Here is an 18,745-nt window from a genome sequence, read left to right as displayed (position 1 = left end):
GTACGGCTTGTACTGCGGAAGGAAGTAAGGAAGAGGTACGCCGTACCGAACATTAACAACAAACACTGCCGTAGCCCACTTGTGTGTGTGTACTTGGGGTTTACAAGCCTCCCGAGAGCTCCAGAACAGAACCGTGTACGAAATGTTGTTAAGAGAGCATGGGCTGTGGGCACCCGTAAGCTGTTCTTCGTGTGGAAAAGAAGCAAGTCTTATTTCCGTGGTGAGCGCACACAAACCTGCGAAACCGATGTAAAAATATGTAAATTGAATTATATGTTAATGTATGTGTTGTACAACGGTGTGGACCGTCGAGGGCATGTTTCGAGCGAGCTGGAGGGCGGCAGAAAAGGGAAAACATTTGCGTGGGTGGACCTGGTAGCAATTGATTGGCCGTGGGTGCGAATGGCAGAAAGTGGTAGCCGAATGGTGTTGTTGTTCGGCTGGCTGGGGGTCGCTCGTGTTTTTTTTTTGGGGGGCAGTGGATGAAGAATGAGCTTGCTGGTCGTTTTTGACGAAACGTCAACTTGCGTTTTGCTGAAAACTGAACATTCATATGGCGACAGCAGATGGTACAGCAGAGGCCCCAAATGTTGTCAGCGCGTTTTTTTACTGAATAAATTATCGCTTGTCCGACTCTCCGGTCGATTACATTTGCTTCAAAGCTATGATGATTAGACTAGAAACGGCTAAAAATAGTGATAAAGAGTTTGATAGGCAACAAATTCACTGTCACGCGCGGCCATCTTTAACATAATTAGTAATCTATGGCTGTGAGTCGCAAACGTCAAAACTGGTTTAGGTTTAATGTCTTTCCTCTTGATACAGCCAATCGTCGAGCAGGTTCAGCACGTGCGGGTAGCAGCGCTTCTTTAGGTTTGACACAAATGAGAAATATTCACAGAAGTTTTTAATACCCTCTTAGGTCCCTCGTCCCGCTGAGAGCGATCTAATCTTAGACCATTCAGAAGTGGATCTTAGAATAAATTTGCAAATGCCATCATTTTCTAGCCAAAAAAGATGAACCCTATCTGGTTGCTGCTCTTCAGTTCCTAAGCAAAAGAACCACTTCCTGTTGGCAAAGCAAAACAAATGGCACCCATCAGTCAGATACAAATCGCTGCCATAAATAAGAGGGACCTGTTCGTCTGCTGTCATTCTGTGGTTCTGATCTCGGGCGAAAAGAAAACCCCCGAAACCCCCTTGATGATTGTGGTAGAAAGTCTGTGTTGTGTCTTCACCGTTCCAACCCGAGCGGGGCTGCTTATCGCCCATCTGGAAGCGACATTTATCATATTTTTAATTAACATCTGTAATTATTGTTGATCGTTTTCTGACCGTTCCCTGGTGCGGAAAGATGCGCGTCGTGTCACTGTCACTGATATCTGGTGCGTCGTCGACGCGCTTCCTTTTGCAGATCGTGACCATAAAGAAAGAAGTGAAAATGTCTTAGGTCCGTTGGATGCTCCCCCAGTCGACCGCGTAAGCCTGGCGCAAAAGGAAAGGATGGCTCTTGTGCTGCTCTTGGGGCGCGCTTTCCCATTCGGTTTCGGGCACGGGCCCCTTATTTGGGATCATTAAGTGGCCTGCTTTTAATTGCTCCGTGGAGAGTAGTTTTCCATCCAGCGCCAATATCGTAAAAGTGCAATACCAATTAAAAGCGCTGAAACTTGATCCCGTTTGCTCGCTCGGCTCCACACGGGTACGCACACGGGGCTGCGTTTAAATCGTCTCCGAATGCGATGATTGTCGCCATTTGCTTTTGTGACGATCCCGCGCGAACGGATCTGCCGATCGGGAGGGAGAGATGCTACACGCGTCCGCCGATCGCTGATGGTTTCGGTGTGTTCGGTTGGTCCGAAAAATGTTACCACTCAATTATCAAATTTACGCGCACAAAATGAGAAAAATGACACAAATCGCTGGGACATCGGAGATCGAACACACACTGCTCGACATGGGCAACCCCGGGGGAAAGATTATCGTTAACCGCAGAACGGACGCCTGCCGTCCTGGTTGTGGTCCTGCGGTCGTGAAATTCCCCCCAACCGAGCGTATTTGACTAAGGTTGACAAATTTGACAAATATTTTAACAATAACAATTTTTGGTGGAATTAATAACAAAGACCGTGCTCGGTCTCGCTCGTGCGTGCGCAGGCTGCGTCGGATGGAGTAGGATGGGAAGCGATGCACCGTGAGAGTAAGAGAGTAAAAGGTATGTGAGTTGTTTGGTCGTGCTGAATGCCAGTTTACACGTAACTCGAAAGTCAATCTGTGAGACTGACTTTCAGAAGCAATTAACGTATTATTCAAGATAATTTGTAGAGCTTGGAAAGATATTTGAAATGTTCAAAGTAATGTTTAATAAAACTCAGTAACTCAATGTTTTGATCAGTTCACTAAGCTCTGCTAAAGTAAAAAAGCCTTTACTGGGTTGTTTTGTGTTCTTAAATCCATATAAAAGAGCATTTTTTTCTACTTGTAACAAAAAGAAAACCGTTCAGCTACAAAGTTGCATTTTCCAAAGCAGCATTTCTGCATGCACTTTCAACAGTATGCAAAGTCTGCCAACTGCATTCACGTCCCGTGTAAACCAACTACCAACAAACGATTCTACCATGAGCGGAGAGCGAAGATGGCATACGTGCGCCAGCAAAGGACACAACCATTTTCTTCCATTTTGGCCACTCCCCCGGTGTTGGAAACCGGACCCCGATTGGGCGTGACGGTGACAGCAGCATGCCTGTTTCACATCGCACCCAAGCACAAACGTAGCGTCGACTCTTCGGCTGTGAAGCGTAACGGGTGTGTTTGTGTGCGTGCGTGCGTGTATGTGTGTGTGCGTCACCCTCCTTTCTCGGGATCGGGAACCCTGGTTGCCGGTCGGAGCGCACAGCGCTACTCAGAATGCTGCCAACGTTCGTGCTCGCAATAGGTGTCCGCACAGCGAAGCCGCGTGAGCCGTGAGATCCCGGGAGTCGTCCCCTGTAGCGTGTGCGATCAAGAGTGATCTGTGATCTGTGACTGTTTCGAAGCATCATTGACATCCTATCGCAGTATACACACGTACACACGTACACACTTTACACGTTTTGACGCGCCGCGTGTGGGCGCGTGCAGTGTTACGCGCGTTTCTCGTTTCGTTCGACTGTTGTGATCACGCTTCGGTAGTGAACACTGTGCAAGTGCTAGGTGCGGTTAAGGAAGTGTTGTGGTTATCCTGTAGTGCAGTGTTTGTCGCTAGCCGCGTCGGGAGTTTCGTAGTGTGATAAAACTGAAGCATCAACATACGTAAGATTTTCTTGTAACGATGTAAAAGTGAAAAACAAGTGAAACATAAACGTGCACACATTTGAAACAGTTCCAGTGGTTGAAGAATCAGTGAGCGTTTGTTGCATTCGCAAGTGAAGACGAAATGAATCAGTGTTTGTTATTGGTGTTCATCCGGTGAGCCAAAGTATAATACCGTACGGCTAGAAAACAGAGTAAGCTTGAACTGTTGTGGCAAAAGGGGCATTGCAACATTCACTAGTGTTTCGGTTAGTGGTAACTAGAACAAACAAATCCTGCCACAAAATGATGATGAACGCTTTCATGGACAGTGGCTCGTCGGCGGCCCACCACTCGCATCTGGCCACGTTCGGCATCAAGATGTCGCCGGACCATCTGGAGCAGAGCAGTGAAATCGAATCGTCGGCAAGTTCGGCCGCTAGTGCAAGTCTGGCGGCCGCTGCAGCCGCCGCCGCCGCCAGTATGCTTCCGCCGGGTGCATCCGGCACGGGTGCGTCCGGTGCGAGCGTTGGCGGCTCGTCGGCCACCTCCAATGCAAATGCATCGGATGCAATGTTTTACCATCACCATCCGCATCATCACCACCACCACCAGGGCAGTCCGTCGAATGGGGCCGGTGGTGGTGGCGGGAGCGGAGGCAGTGGATCAGCCTACAACTCGCACCATCTCTCGCCTCCCTCGCACATGTCGTCGCACGCGATGGCCCCGTACCATTCGCGGGACTTCCTGTCGCTCAAGCGTGACAACGATTACTTCAGCACGGCCGCGGTGGCATCGAGTGCGGCCGCGGCCGCCTCCAGTGCGGCCGATCCGACGTCCCTGTTTGCGCACGAAAGCCCGCTGAACCACCATTCGGCAGCGGCGGCTGCAGCCATCGGTCACCATCCGTTCCATGCCGGGGCGCACTCGATGCGCGCGATGGCGGCGGCCGGGTTGGCCACGGCCAGCGATTACACCCATCCGTACGCCCACCATGCCCACCATGCGCATCACCAGAGCAACTACGCCTCGGCCATGCACCATCACCATCAGCACCATCCGCTCGCCAACCTGCCCGTCAACCCGGGGACGTCCGGGGCGTTCTTCCGGTACATGCGCCACCCGCCGGCGATCAAGCAGGAGATGCAGTGTCTGTGGGTGGAACCGGAGCTGCCGCCGCACCATCACCACCACCACCACCATCTCGGGCTGGGTCTGTCGGCGCTGGCCGCCAGCATTGGTGGGGCCGGGTCGGACGGCGGTAGCCGCAAGACGTGCAACAAAATCTTCAGCTCGATGCAGGAGATCGTCACGCACCTGACGGTGGACCACGTCGGTGGGCCGGAGTGTACGACGCACGCCTGCTTCTGGCTCGGCTGCACGCGCAACGGCCGGCCGTTCAAGGCGAAGTACAAGCTGGTCAATCATATCCGCGTGCACACGGGCGAGAAGCCGTTCCCGTGCCCGTTTCCGGCCTGCGGGAAGGTGTTTGCCCGCTCGGAGAACCTGAAAATCCACAAACGAACGCATACCGGTAAGTCACCGTCCTGGCGGATCTATATCCTACCGCACCCTGGGGGGTGGTGGACCTTTTCTTTACTTCCAAGAACAAAACGCAAGACCATAATAAGGAAAAATACCGACAAAAAAATAATAACAGCCAGACCTCAAGGAGAAGTTTGCACGCTGTTTACCGACGGACTGTGGCAGCGCAAAAAAGGCAATCGAGGCCTTTGTTTTCCCAAAACTTCAACTCTGGGAAGGAGCATTTTAATGGGCAATACGCTTCCTCCGGGAGGTCCTTACGGCGATTGTTTTGTGCAGTGCTGGAGATTGGATTGTTTTCCCGGAGTCGTTGAACGTCTTGTTTGTTGGGTAGTTTCATATCAAAGTAGTAATTATATTGTTCCTACCTTTCGTACTTGTTTGAGCTGCTCATTTCGGCGCAAAACGCAGCGGAAGCTTAATTGCCGAAGGAAAAAATGAGTTGCGCTTGTATATGGTGATTAATGAGTGTGAACTTGAACGAGCGAGAGAGCTCCTCGAATGTGTTGAAGTGGAAAGTGTGCCTTTCAATTAATGACTTGAAAGAGGCAATCGCTTCGCCCTGGCAAGATGTTTATGAAGTTTCCCCCTCTGCCTAGCCGTGATTGGGGAAAACAGTGGAGTAAACAAGTGGTTTCGTTTTTAATAGCTCAGCTTCGGTTGAGCATTGTTCATAAATTAAGACCTAAGCACTCGGGGTTTGTTTACATAGGTAGATAATTTATCGCCAAGGAGGCGAGTTTTCACAAAATTCGATGCAAATTTGCACGCTCCTGTTTCTTAAATTAGTTCCACGGGGGCACAATGTATAAAGTGTAGGAACAAATTTAATTACACGGCGGTACCAAAGTTAGGATTAGTTGTGCAACGGATCGGTCGGCTCAAATCGTTCCGTTCCGTGTAGTTTTTGTTTTCTTTAATCGCTCCTCGGCCTCATTCAAACATTGATCTTAATTAATTTCTAAATGCTACGCAACAACTCCTTTTAGTTCGATTTGTTTTGGGTGTTAGCTTGGGATAATGTTGTTGTATTTTTTGTTCTCCGGTTCCTTCCTCGAGTAAACAATCTTGAGGGTAAATGGTACAAAAAATGTGTTAGTCTGAGCGAACAACTAGAGAATCTTCCCATGTGTCGATTACCATCAGATGAGGCAAAGAATGATGAGAATTCCATTCTCTTCTTCTTGGTTCGGTTTCTTACCCCGGGCCAGCAGATTCAGAAAGGAAAAAGGAGTAATTAATCTCCATTTTCGAACGTTCATCACCACCAGCCAGCCAGCCGGCCAGAGACCGAGCGTGGCCTCGGGGCGTGCGCCCGGGCCCGTACAAATTGATTTCGTTCGTCCATCATTTCACACCTCCACGGTGATTTTGGAGTGCGCTTGATCGCGCTTCCTTCCCGATCGGTGTTTGTGTTTATGTGTGTGTGTATGCGTCTGCTAGGGCATGTAAATATGAACAGGTTTTCTTCGCTCGTCTGCTTGCCACCAACGATCGTTTTCATGTAGCCCATTAAAAATCGACATTCGCACTTCGTCTAGGTGGTTCAAGCCATTCAGACAGTCGCGAAGAGCGAAAGAGAGTGAGAGCATGACCTTTCAAGTGGAGCATTTGGGCTTTAATTGTTGGGATAAATTATTATGGAATACCAGCTTAGACCGTGCTTAGAAATCGATTTCAATAAATGTGTACACAGGGTGGAAATTGGTCTGAAAAATGGGAGAGTATTTCAACACAAAACCGAGCGCAGTTTTCAAAGCGTAGAGAATATCGATTTTTCCATCAGGCAGCCAGGAGATTATTTCAACACGCACCAAACACACAAACCACAAAGCACAACAGCCACTGCTGCTGCTGCTGCTGCTGCTACTGGAGGAGTCTGTGTGAGTGTGGCCTTTGCTTCCCTCCCCCCAACGGGAGAGGGTTCCAAGGGAGACAGGAAGGACATTCACAGACACATACACAGACACACACACACACACAATAACCGGCCATCAGTGGCGACAAAAGCAGAGCAGAAGCAATTGTTGAGCCACACAAACTAGGACGACTAGGATCGAGGTGGAGTGAAATGGGTTTGCCTGCTTTCCAACCTTCAAACGACCCCATAATCCAAGCCCCAAGCACACGTACATACAAACACACAACGGTAACGGGTCGGAGAAACGGGTCGCCTGGGTTGATCCTGAAGCGACGTGTGCCTCTGGTCCCTTGCAAACCGTGTCCTTCCCGTGGCTTAGTTTGTCGGTGTATTGGTGTTTGTTGTGCATGATATTAGGGCTTCCGTTGTCCTGCTGTCATTGGCATATGCTGGCCGGTGGAATGGTGCGGTACGGTTACGACTACGGGCTAAACTTGGCCCCGAGGCCAACGTCCGTTCGTATCCTTTGCCATGGAAGATTGAGTTCATGGAAGTTGGAAGTGATCCTGCTGTTACGCTCCCACTCAGTTGCATCGTTTTTCCCAGAAATCCGTGCACAAACAACAACAAGTAACGCCACTGGCGTCGGTTTCTGTCTGGGGAGGGGGGGAGTGCAATGAGCAAACAATTAAATCGAAGTCATAACACAGTTATTTTAAATTGACCGACACAGAAGCTGGTGTTTACTGGGTTGACTTTCTCGGGCTTGCGTTTTCCGTTGCAAACTTGTGTCACCAGTGGTAGAGCATTTATTGGTGTTGTGTGGACATTGTTGGGCGCGATGCATCGGCTTAAGCCGCTAGATGGAACATGCGAAATGTAATACAAAAAAGGCAAGGTTTTTTTCCTCGCATGTGAAACCAAAAGCATCGCCCAGATGCAGTCATAGGCTAGTGGAGTATTGAATGAAACAGTGAACAGTGTGAGACGTGTGGTTGGGGTTTTGTTTTTCATTGTTTTGAACCGTTCAGGATGTCAGAGTGTGGTTTGGTGTTTGACACTTTTATAAAGGCTAGCCATCATGATCGCCGGGTGCATCAATGATTGAAGTACTGCCGCTGGTAGCTCTACATCAACTAGGTGTTATTCATCAGGGTCAACCTCAAATGAACTATCAACCAACGTCAACGATGACAACCTGTGAACTTGTTTTTGCACTACAATGTTTTCTGATGCGAGAGCAGATGGTTTGCAACATCATTTCATGTGGTACGTGTGGCGAAAAAAATACTGTTTTTTGAAGTATAGGGTTTAAAGACAATTTTCTCACGCTTTTCTGTGCTGAAAGGAAAACCGTTGGCGGGTTCAGTTCCCCAAGCTCCCCACGGTTACAATAAATATTGAATATCCTTGCCACCTGTTGTGTTACAAACCGTCCAGCGTTAGGATAGGTTCGTTTGCACAAGGTTCCAATAGGCTGCATTCAACCAACGTCTTAATTTACCAATCATCCGAGGTTGAAATTGGGTGTCTACTTTTCATTGGATGTGTGTGTATGTGTGTGTGTATGAACTCGATCATCTCCGTTTTTTACCCCTTTTACTGTGCAGATCCCTTAGCAGGGGTCCTCAGCTCGCTCTGTATCTCGTGCAGGATGATTGGATTGGATAAAATTGCAGCTTCTCTTTTTGCGCAAGTCCTCCGCCACGATGGAGGCTGAAAGTTCTCATAGCGTCGTGAGATTGGTGTGAATCGGACAAGGTCCGAGGAGCTAAGCGGTGATGGTACGAGCTTGAAAACTTTGTGGTACGTCTAATTCTACCTCCCCGATTCGAAACGTATAATTTTGAGTGTTCATTTTCACAGCGTGAGCTTCCATCGGACGTTGGTCGATCCTCCTTCTGTTCTTCAGCGGTAGCTTGCGTTAAATGCGCTTTTTTGCGTCCAAACCAAGCTTCCAAAAATAAATAAAGAAGTTTGAAGCCACAGGGCCTGAGGGCTTACCGTAGCGGTTGATGGTTTTCCATTTGGCGGTTTAATATGGTTGAAGGTGTTGGCTGCGAGAGGCAAAGGCTAGCATAGGCCCTCTGCTTTGGCTCTTTCCGTTTACGGAAGTCGATTGGGCCAAACAAGATCTCGCAGTTTTTGGTGTATAATTTACCCGCCCACTTTAGTACGCCCATTTTTCGCGCATCGTACCGGGAGAGTCCTTGAAGAAAATTGATTATCTTCCTTTTCGCTCCACCGTGGTTTGGTAGCTGGAAGCGGTGGCATACTCACTCACACATCTAATCACGAGCGGCAGAGCGTGCTGCCGACAAATGAGCTGTTAAAACAAAACATAATTGCTTTCCGTGGAGCTGAAGTGGTGTTCGACAGACGGCGGCTGGTCGTTAAGGATGGGAAGAGAGTGAAGATCATATTACGACCTACAGATAGGCTAAGAGTGGCTAGTAATCGGCTTCCTCGTTTTGTTTGCTTGCCACCCAGATAAACTCGGCTGCCGGTTGCGGTGGTTTCGTTTTCCAGCATTTCCAACACCTCCTCAAATGTTGACATTGATTTTATCGATCCCAGACCGACAAGGCTCGAGTTTGGGGTCGTCCGTGACGGGTTGGGTGTATCGTGTCGCGGCACGTTGCGTCTACGGTGGGTCACAGCTCATCCCAAAACAAGCCGTGATGTTGAAATGTTGTCAAACACGAGCTTAAGTGACCACTTGAGATAAGACTCCGAGAGGACCTTGACTGATCTTTTCGTGATCCTTTTGTACGTTCTTCCCGGGCTCACCTCGGAAGCACATCTGGCATGGGACAGCTTTCTTCTTCCTCGGTTACACTTAGATAGCGTGCCAACAGCGATCCCTCCTGAAGGGGTCCTTCTCGTTCTTCTGTGTCGCTCTTGTGTCATTTATTTTCCGTCAACATTCCGCCGCAAATCAAAACAAACCAATTTACGCGACACAAAAGGCACTCGTTCGCTCATTTATGTGCGGATTCCGGTTCCTTGTCGGGCTGACGGGGATTGCGATTCGTTCCTCGATTCGATTCCGATTCGTTTCACGTCAAACAATGTAATGCGCACTTCGGGCGATGGTGGCGATGGTAAAGGAACAATGGCCGAATGGGAGAAAAAAGACCAAAAGGAGTATGCTCTGTGTGTATGGCGGAACTGACACATAATTTATCGATTCTTTTGGGATGGTTGGTGCGGGCGCGGGAGGATAGTTTGTTCTTTCATTCGCCGGGTCGGGTTTTTTTGTTCGATTTTTTTTTATTTTCTATCGCTTCTTGGATTGCCTTCCGTTGGCCACGATTGCCATCGAGGTGCCATTAAAAATCTATCATCAACATTAATATCAAAATAATAAATAGCGAAGCTGGCAGAGGGAGCCTGTGCTAGGGGGAAGGATGTCTCCAAGTTCCGCTGCTGGTACAAAGGAATATCAATAAGAGGGAAAAGTGCTTAACGCGTCCTCATTCAGCGCTCCTTGAACGGCCATTTCCTTATCATGATTTCTCGGTGGTTTGCTCCATAACTACGGTGAAGCAAAAAAAAACACCCATTATAGCAAAAGTGAAAAGAAATAGCTACCCTAGCATGTTCTTTCGGTCTTTCCTTTTGGTGGGTTTTCTCGAGCGTGTCAGTGTTTTTTTCTTCTCCAAACCTCCACCGAATCCACATGAAAAAACACAGCGCGTTTGACCATTCTTCCTTTTTTCGGGTGGCCATTTTTCCACCCATCTCTCTATTCCGTTTTCACTCTCACTCGCTCCCCCGTTTGCTTGGCGTGTTCACCCCACATTATCTATCGACGATCCCTTAGATCGACATGGGTCGATTGGTAGGGTTTTAGGGAAACTTTTTGTTCGTATTTTTTTTATCTCGCTCCTTCTCTACCCCATGCGACCAACGACGACGTCAGCGCAAGATTTCTTTGGCCGGCTTGTTGGTTGGGGCGGGAGCGTGGGGCTTGACACAAGGAAAACTGACAAAAACACACGGTTCTAGGATGAAAAATGACCACGGCCAAACTCCCTTGGCCTGCTTCTTCGACACTGTTTCTCCATCTTTCTTGCCGTTGTGACTTGCCATGTGACCATTTCCACTGTGGATGTGCGAAAGAAGGAAGTGTCAATGTGTGTGTGTGTTTTCGTGGAGTTGTGGTTTGCGCTTAGCCTACCTTTCTGGACTGGTGTACGATCGATGTCGCCAATGTCGGCGGGAAAATCCCTCCCGCACAGAGTAACACACAGAGCTTAAAGGAATGGCCAAAGACGACGACGGTCGTGATTTTTCTTCAATCTCCGGTTGGGGTGCTCTTTTTTTATTAGTAGAAGCGTTTTCTGCTTTTGTGTGGCAATAAAATGGCGCTTTAAGGGTTGTTTAAACAGTACACAAAAAACATCACTTTAAGGATATTAAGGGATGAGATGAATTAAAGCATGAGTAATGTTCTGCTAGATATCTGTAACTGAAGTTCATAGAAAAAAATCTCTCAAACAGATTACTAAGCAAGACATCAAAACACGAGCTCCACGTGCTGCACTGCTAATCAGAAAATTGGAAGGTCGTGTCATTTTGCTTGTCGAAGTAAATTGTTTTTCCAATGACCCACAATAAACTCCCCTAACAGGGCAGCGCACAATTTAGGACACTCGAGCCCGATCTGCTTAAACACATCTCTCGGAACACGATGATTACTATCTACAAGTTTACGTAGCGTAGCGCTTTGTGACGCTTCCATGTGCCTGCTGGACGACGGTGTATTTTGTCGAACGTAACAAGCACGCTACTCATACCTCAATGTGTCAGCAACAGTTAGCAACGGCAACCTGCGAGAGCGCCTGTCCATCCCAAAAACCAATCCGAAGCCGCCCGTGTGCGCCGGCCGTGTTGGGTAGTTTGATTAGATAGAAAATTATCCAGCTCACGCTGGAGCGTTCGAGTGCGCCCGGGATAGGTGGGGTCTCTTGGGTGGAACAAATTTATTTCCCCGCCATGTTCTCGGTGCTGTCTTTGCGCTCATTTTATGATTATTTCCCTCGCTCTTTTGCCGAAGACGGTGCTCCTACACCAGCTACACCCCCAGAGTCGTCATCATCATCAACATCACATTCGTCGTTTGTTGTTTGTTCGACGTCATCATGCTAGAACGGTGTGTGTGTGAGTGACTGTGTTTGTTCGTAGTAACTGTCATAAACATCAGAGCATCGAATCGATTTCGAATTGAGGTTGGTGGTTGTAACGGAAAAGGAACATTGGAAGGGAGGGGGCTGCTCAGAGAAGGAGTAAAACTTATTTCAATCCCAGTGCTCATTTATATAAAAACGCAACGAGCTATAAGGCGCATACACGTCTAATATCTGGATATGTATGTATGTGTGTTTCTGTCTCTGAGCCACGAAGCCCATATCTTGGCCACGATCGATGGAGGTCTGGGGAGAAACAAACGCACGTCTCGTGTACATCAAGATATGACAGTTCGGAGGATGTTTTTGTTATTTGACAAGGGTGTGTAGCAGGCGGAACGGAGCACTGCCTGGCGAGGGTTGGTTCGGCGCCAAGTAGAGCACGGAAGCGAAAAAATATAAACCTCGTCTCTCACTTGGAAAAGGCTCCAACGGCAGCTCGGCAGGAAAAGAGTGCGGGGTAAGAAAATCACGCACATCAAAAACAGTCAGTCTGAAGAGGAGATCAAGAGAGCGAGAGAGAGAGAAGAAACGACGACCGGCTTGAAAATTGACTTCTTAGGTAATTTCAATTTGAAGTTACCTTTCATTTCCCTTTGCTTTGTATCTTTTTGGACTTTTTTCTTCTTTCGCTGCCTATGCTCGGGTCATATCTGACAGGCCCACAACCCTCTTCCCAACAGCCCTGAACAGCCCAGCAATTCATCCTTCGATCTGGGCCGGCTGATAAGAGATCTTAGCATTTTTAGCACATAAATCTTGTAAGCTCATAATGTTATCTTAATTTTGCAATATTTTCGTCTAGCTGTGATAGGCATCTCGGAACCTTCTGCAACTTTGTGGGAAGCGTGCAATTGGAAATAGATCTATTTTACCTCTATTCGAGAGCGAAACATCATGTAACACTAATCCGAACCGCTTGGTGATGTATGATGTTTGTGCTGGGAGTTTGAAGCCACCAACGCCGACATACACGTCTGCCGACCGAAAACCGACCGTTCTTGAAAGAACCACAATTTTCGCACTCTCCAAAGAATGAAGCATCAGACTGTAAAGAAGTTCGAAGCCAATGGTCCGATTTTTACTCCTAAGTTGGTTTTAAGAGGGCGTAGCGAGGATCAGAAAGGATCAGAGCGAGGGAAGGATATGAACAAGTATTCAATAACTAATCAAGCCGGCCGACAGAACGATGGCACGGAGGTAACTGTTTTGCCCAAAGTTCATCGTACGGCGGTATAGTTTCGGGCCATACAGGTCGAAGGATTAACCGGTGTTAGATGGTGTTGTTTGCTGGAAGCTCTTGGGTGGATCCTTTTCATTCCATTCCCTTCCTTGCCTGTCCAATAGCAGTCTTTGTTTGCGTTGGTGAAGAAAAAGTTTGTTTGTTGTTCTACCCATCGACCTTGTTCAACTTCAACATGGTGCTGAAGTTTCTTTGGGATAGAGGAAAAAGAGAGGCAACTTTCGCAAGTATAAATAAACATATAAGTATCCTGCCCGAAAGGACTCGTATGTGAGAGAGCGTCCCAGGTATGCGCAAAGTGAAAGGTGTATTGTGGGCGCTCGGGACAGGAATGTCGCACAAACACGGGTTCTTACGAGCTTGTCACACGGCCATCATGGATTATGAGCCAGCTCGATCCTTGTCGAGGGAGAGAGAGAGGAGGGAATGTGTTTTTTGTCAGCGTCCTTGTTGGGAGTATTGTTTTCCTGGGCCGTATTCAGAGCGAAAGTGAGTAAAGCTACTTAGAAACTGGATTAGATCACTCGAAACGGATGCAGGCTCAACGGCAGGATTAGCCGGGGACATTGTGTAAGGTGTCGTTCGGGAAAGCTGTTGAAAAGCGTGTGAAATGGATCGATTATGAGCAGCGGCGTGGGCTGACACGTATTCGTTCCTTTCGTGTTTTGCCTTTGTGCGTTGGGTTGAGGATTAGTTCGTAGAACATGCTTACCCGCTTCTGCTGATGAACTGGATGATGATAATTCTACCACCGGCTTTAGATCTCAAGATAGGTGATGGAAATGATTGAGTGATTAGTTGAATGGATTAAGTGGAGTTGTCAGGAATAGTAAATCACATCCTTGAACCAACCATGCAATGGAAAGCAAATTAATGAATGTTTGGACATTTGGTATCCTGCAGCCATATTAAATCGCCATATGTATTGCTTGCAAAACTGAAATGACAAATGATTTCAACCAAAACGCCGCTTCCAATCCCGCGCGGTCCTTTTACCTTCAAATTGTGCTTTAAAAATGAAAATTATCCATCCGCTTTCATTTCGGGGGTTAGGGGTGTGTCGCGTACACAAGATGGCCGACAGTCAAAAAAATACGAACAGATGATCGAATTGTTATTAAAAAATAAATCCTTCATAGGTTTTACCCCCTTTGCTCGGCTGTCTTCACCGGCGAGTCTTTTGAGTGTATCTGTGCGAGAGCCAAAAAAAAAACTCGCCCTGTCGCAGAGGAGGGGATGGTTGACGACTGAAATCGGTGGTGGATTTCGAGGACTTTATTTTATCCCACATTGACTCGACGGCAACCATTTGCTGCTTGTTGCAGTGTTGCTCGTACGCACCCAGTTGCCAGTGTTTTGGGGTGCTAGTTGCCGCTTTGTTTGCCTTCTTTCGCGTGCGTGTGTGTGTTGGTATTATTAGTTTTTTATTCGTGCGTTGTTGAGCGGCTTACAAACCCGTTTCCTATCGTGCCATACTGTCGATGATTGCGATGAGCTGGATGATGATGATGCTGATGACGTAGTTGTAGTCCCTCACGATGTGTTTGGATGATACTTATCATCGTCATTACGTTTCACGCTTCATAACCAGCCTAATCATGATGATCTTTCACGTTTCTGGCTGCCGTGGAATCCCTCCCCTAAATTTTCGATCTGCTTGTGCCTGTTCGGGTAGGTTCTAGCTGGCAAGGGCCGCTATGTATGTAGGATGGCCCAGCGTTGATTCGTCCTTTCTAGCGCGAAGGGTTTCGCGCTTTGCTGCACATCAAAAGGAAGACGCAGGACCTTTGCGCAGCGTATTGGAAATAGAATACGAACATCCCTTGTTGTTGCATCATACGGTGTGTCATTGAGGCGATCCTGTTCTCTCCTGTGTGCTAAGCTTTCTCTTTTTGTCCCACTCCCCTGCCCGAGCGCTAACGATGTGCTAAGCTAATAGCAAATATATTATCCAATATTTTATGTATCCTTTTTTGTCTTCTTCTTTCTATCACTGGTTCGCGCATTCCACATTGGATGGCTCGATCGCAACGGTAAGGTAGAAACCCTTGCCGCGTGTGATAATAAATGAGGCAAAACATTCTGGGCAGGATAGAAACTTTTAGCACACCATATTTTACAATCGAAACGTTTTGTGCTTCGACCCCTTTAAATGAGTGTGTGCGCTTGTTGGAAGACGTACAAACCCTCTCCAAAACCAACGCGAGCTCCATTCTCGTGAAGCTTTTAATTGTTCACTTCACCTCCCCGGCTAGGGGGGGGGAAGGGGGAAGTATTTTTCTTTCGTTTAATTTTTCGCCACGGTTTCGGTTTCGGGTACTAAATCATACCTTCCGAAAGCTTGTTCGATCGGGTCCGGACGGGCTAGAATTTCCATAATAATGCGATAAATTATCAAATAAAACTCTTCTTCCCATCTTTCCCGAGCGGTTCCCCCGAAGGGAGCTTCGCAAAAGATTCGTGGGCTTTTTGGTTGTTGTTGTTGTCCTTCGTTTGTGATGGGAAAAGATTCCTCCAAATTTCATTACCACGCCATAAATTAGGTGTGTATAAAAATGGGAGCAAAATCGAATTGTGTGCGTGCACGCACGCCAACCAAGAAAGAGACCAGGCACGGGGTGAAGTATGAGAAAATAAGCATAAGGTTGGCCACATTATTGCTCCACTGTCAAATCCCTTTGAGCTGCTTTCCAACGGGAGAAACCCTTGAGGGAATCTTTCTCCCAGCTGAGCAGGCAATCAGAAAAGGGTACATTCAAAAAGTTGGCCCCAAAGATCGAAGCAACAGTGTAAAGAGTGTCCGTAGAGTTCTGTAGCGTGTATAAACACACACAAAAAAACAGCAAGAAAACAAGAACGGGATGGAAAGAATTATGTTTGTTTTATGTAAATGTATGACAGCGTTCTGTAGAGCGAGTGAAAACGCTTCAGACGCAGGTGAAAAGAGCCGCCCCGTGGGACAGGGTAACTTGTTAAAATGACATTTCAATACGCATTTACATTCCACCGTTTTTTTTCTGGGCAACAGAGTTTGTGCGAGTGTGTGCGGTACACGGTACGGCACAGTGAGAAGCGAATCGGCTCGCCGTGAGTTAGCTAGAACGCCATCGTCTCATCTAAGCCTTGCCGGGCGACGCCATTGAGCCGATACCACTGTGCGAAAGAGAGTAATGCGAAGAAGAGGTGCGATGATGATTGGAGAATAATGGAGCTGCAGATAGGCCCGCAGGGAGACGCAGACAACCAACGCGCACGACATCTTAATATGGGAAAACAAAGCAGCCTCCCACTCTCGGGGGGCGAACACATACACAGACACACACACACATACAGAAACAACGCCTACCCATACATGGCGTCGTTCGGGAGGGCGGTTGGCGAAGGGTAGTTAATGTTAGTTTTATTCCTGTTCTCTCGTTCTCACTTCGGACATCCATTACCGTGAGAAGAAGTGTCTCGCGCACCGTTAAACAAGGTGTATACAGACAAGCCACTACCTAGCACGAGGTGAGTTAATCACCTTTCCAAGTGCCGAGGGCAATTTATGCACCGGAGCAGTGTGTGTGTGTGTGTGTGTGTGTGTGTGTGTGTGTGCTTGTTTAATGTTTACTCTGATTCCAAACGATCCTCAAGCTGACGAGTGCTTGTTGGTGCTTGATGGCAAATCGCATGAATACTGAACCCACACGGGCAAGCAAGAAAGACGCCCAGAGTGTATGTTCGAAGCTAAATAAGAAACGTTTTCCCTCCGAGAGGTTGTTATTGGCAACCAAACAAGCGAGAAAGAGAGACACAGATATGCACGCAAAGGAAACGTGCTTCCACCGAGTGATATAGCGATAATAAAATAAATGATTTACTTTTACGATGTAATTTGATACCGATGAAAGAGACCGGAGAAAGGATCGATCGGTCGGTTAGAGGGCGAAAACGAGTCAACTACCATCGCCCTGGGGAGCAGCACCGTTTTGGCCCGCAAGGATGGCGCTCGTGTTCGCCCGTTCGCGTCCCATTCCACAATTAACTGCTATTGGTTTTAATGCACTGCCACGGCCAATTAAAGTGCATCGCATTCTGTTGGTCCGTTCCGGTTCCAGTGGAACTTCATCGGCTGGAGGTTGCTGCTCAACCAATCGGTCAGCAGTTCAGCCATTGGGGATGTTTTTAATTGAAGCAGTTGCTGGAAAAGATCCAACTGCTCGGCTCAAGATGGTTTGCACTAGGAGATGTGGTTTCATAACGTCCGACCAGTATAGCACTGGCAAGGACCTACCCTGAAAAGCATGGAAAAGACCATAAAAAAGAGTGCAGTTTGTGCGTCATTCACACAGCAGGACATTGTTTAGAGGACGATGAACTTTCAATTCTGCTCGCTTCATTGTTGTGAGTGTATTGCGTGTCAGCATCGTGTCCTGGAAATGACAAACTCGGGTTCAATCTCCACTGACACAAGTAGGTTAAGCTGGGCAGATCGGTATAACCAGTGGAATATTATTCACGGAGGTCAATCTTAGTCAAGCTAACATTGAGTCATGCAACGAATACATTTGCTCCCGAGAAGCTAAACACTAATCGAAATTGAGGCAATCTGTTTTCTAAAATCTTGGACCTGCCACTGAGGGAAACGGAACGGTCTAACAAGGAGTAAGCAAGAGTCAAATATTCTGACAGTATAACACATTTTGGACGATGGAACGGAAAGAAGCAACGAAAATAACGCAATTTCTTATGCCACCAACTCCACCACCGTCGCTCTCCAGAGAAAGGCAATCAATGCGATCACCATCCCAGCCCCACAGTCGTTGGAAGGGTTTCGGTTGAATGTTGGGACTGTACCGGGTCTTTGAATTCCACCCTCCGTACAGCCCAGTCGGTTCCTTCTGGTGAGGCTTGGATCTCACGATTTGCTGATCGTTTTGACAGTTGAGTTATCTTGTTATTCTCTTCTGTCTGTGGGCTCGCCCGTCTCCCCGGCGGTATACACCATCGATGGTCATTTCGTGCGAACAAATTTTCCAACGCTTCTATTGTTTCAATTTCGACACGTTCCAGCACGTTCCCCCGGGCCTTCGTAAGCTTCTTGGCAATGTGTTAGCAAGGTCCTTCCATTCCACCTTTGGAAGACAGCAGCAGCAGCACGCGTATCGCATATCTCTCGTGTAGCATTGGCCGGTTTGCAGCGAATTTAATATTGTCAAAAAGTTTAATTTATGAGCGAGTGGGAAAAGGTAAAACACACTCTGTGCACTGGTGTAGCGTCTGTTGCGAAGAGCGCACAAAACCTTGAAAGTTTTACCCGTCCTGTGTTAGGAAAGTTTTCACAGTGGAGTTTGGGTGTGGGTTTTGTTTGATTCGATTTTCTCCGGCATGAAGCTACTTTGCCTTTGCGTAAGTCGTGCGGTGGAAACATCTTACCAACGCGAAACGAGAAATGCGATAAACGGGCAAGGTTTACCGCAGGAGGGCGTAGAAGGAAGGGAGTGCCAACTTAAAAAAAACGGAATAAGAACGATCCGACCACCTTCAATCACGCAACGAGAATTGAGGCGTAATTCGACACCCTGGGAAACTCGTCATTCGAACCGCCCAACGGCTGGGCAACCTCGCTCAGCAAAGTGTGCCGACGAAATCGAAACT

At 47.7% G+C, this 18,745-nt stretch overlaps 1 protein-coding gene across 1 annotated transcript in view; it reads left to right on the top strand.

The window, feature by feature from the left end:
- The first annotated feature begins 2,721 nt into the window (after positions 1 to 2,721).
- The window catches only part of LOC120951123 (pair-rule protein odd-paired), a 34,900-nt gene continuing 18,876 nt past the window's right edge, over positions 2,722 to 18,745 (top strand). The window contains exon 1 of the mRNA XM_040369661.2: positions 2,722 to 4,801. Within this exon, the coding sequence (XP_040225595.2) occupies positions 3,574 to 4,801 (1,228 nt within the window). The 5' untranslated portion in view covers positions 2,722 to 3,573. The remainder of the gene's footprint in view (positions 4,802 to 18,745) is intronic.

Source organism: Anopheles coluzzii, chromosome 2, assembly GCF_943734685.1.
Source record: "Anopheles coluzzii chromosome 2, AcolN3, whole genome shotgun sequence".
Lineage (NCBI taxonomy): Eukaryota > Metazoa > Arthropoda > Insecta > Diptera > Culicidae > Anopheles > Anopheles coluzzii.
The sequence above is the reverse complement of the archived record's forward strand: the minus strand, read 5'-3'. Positions and strand labels throughout refer to the sequence as shown.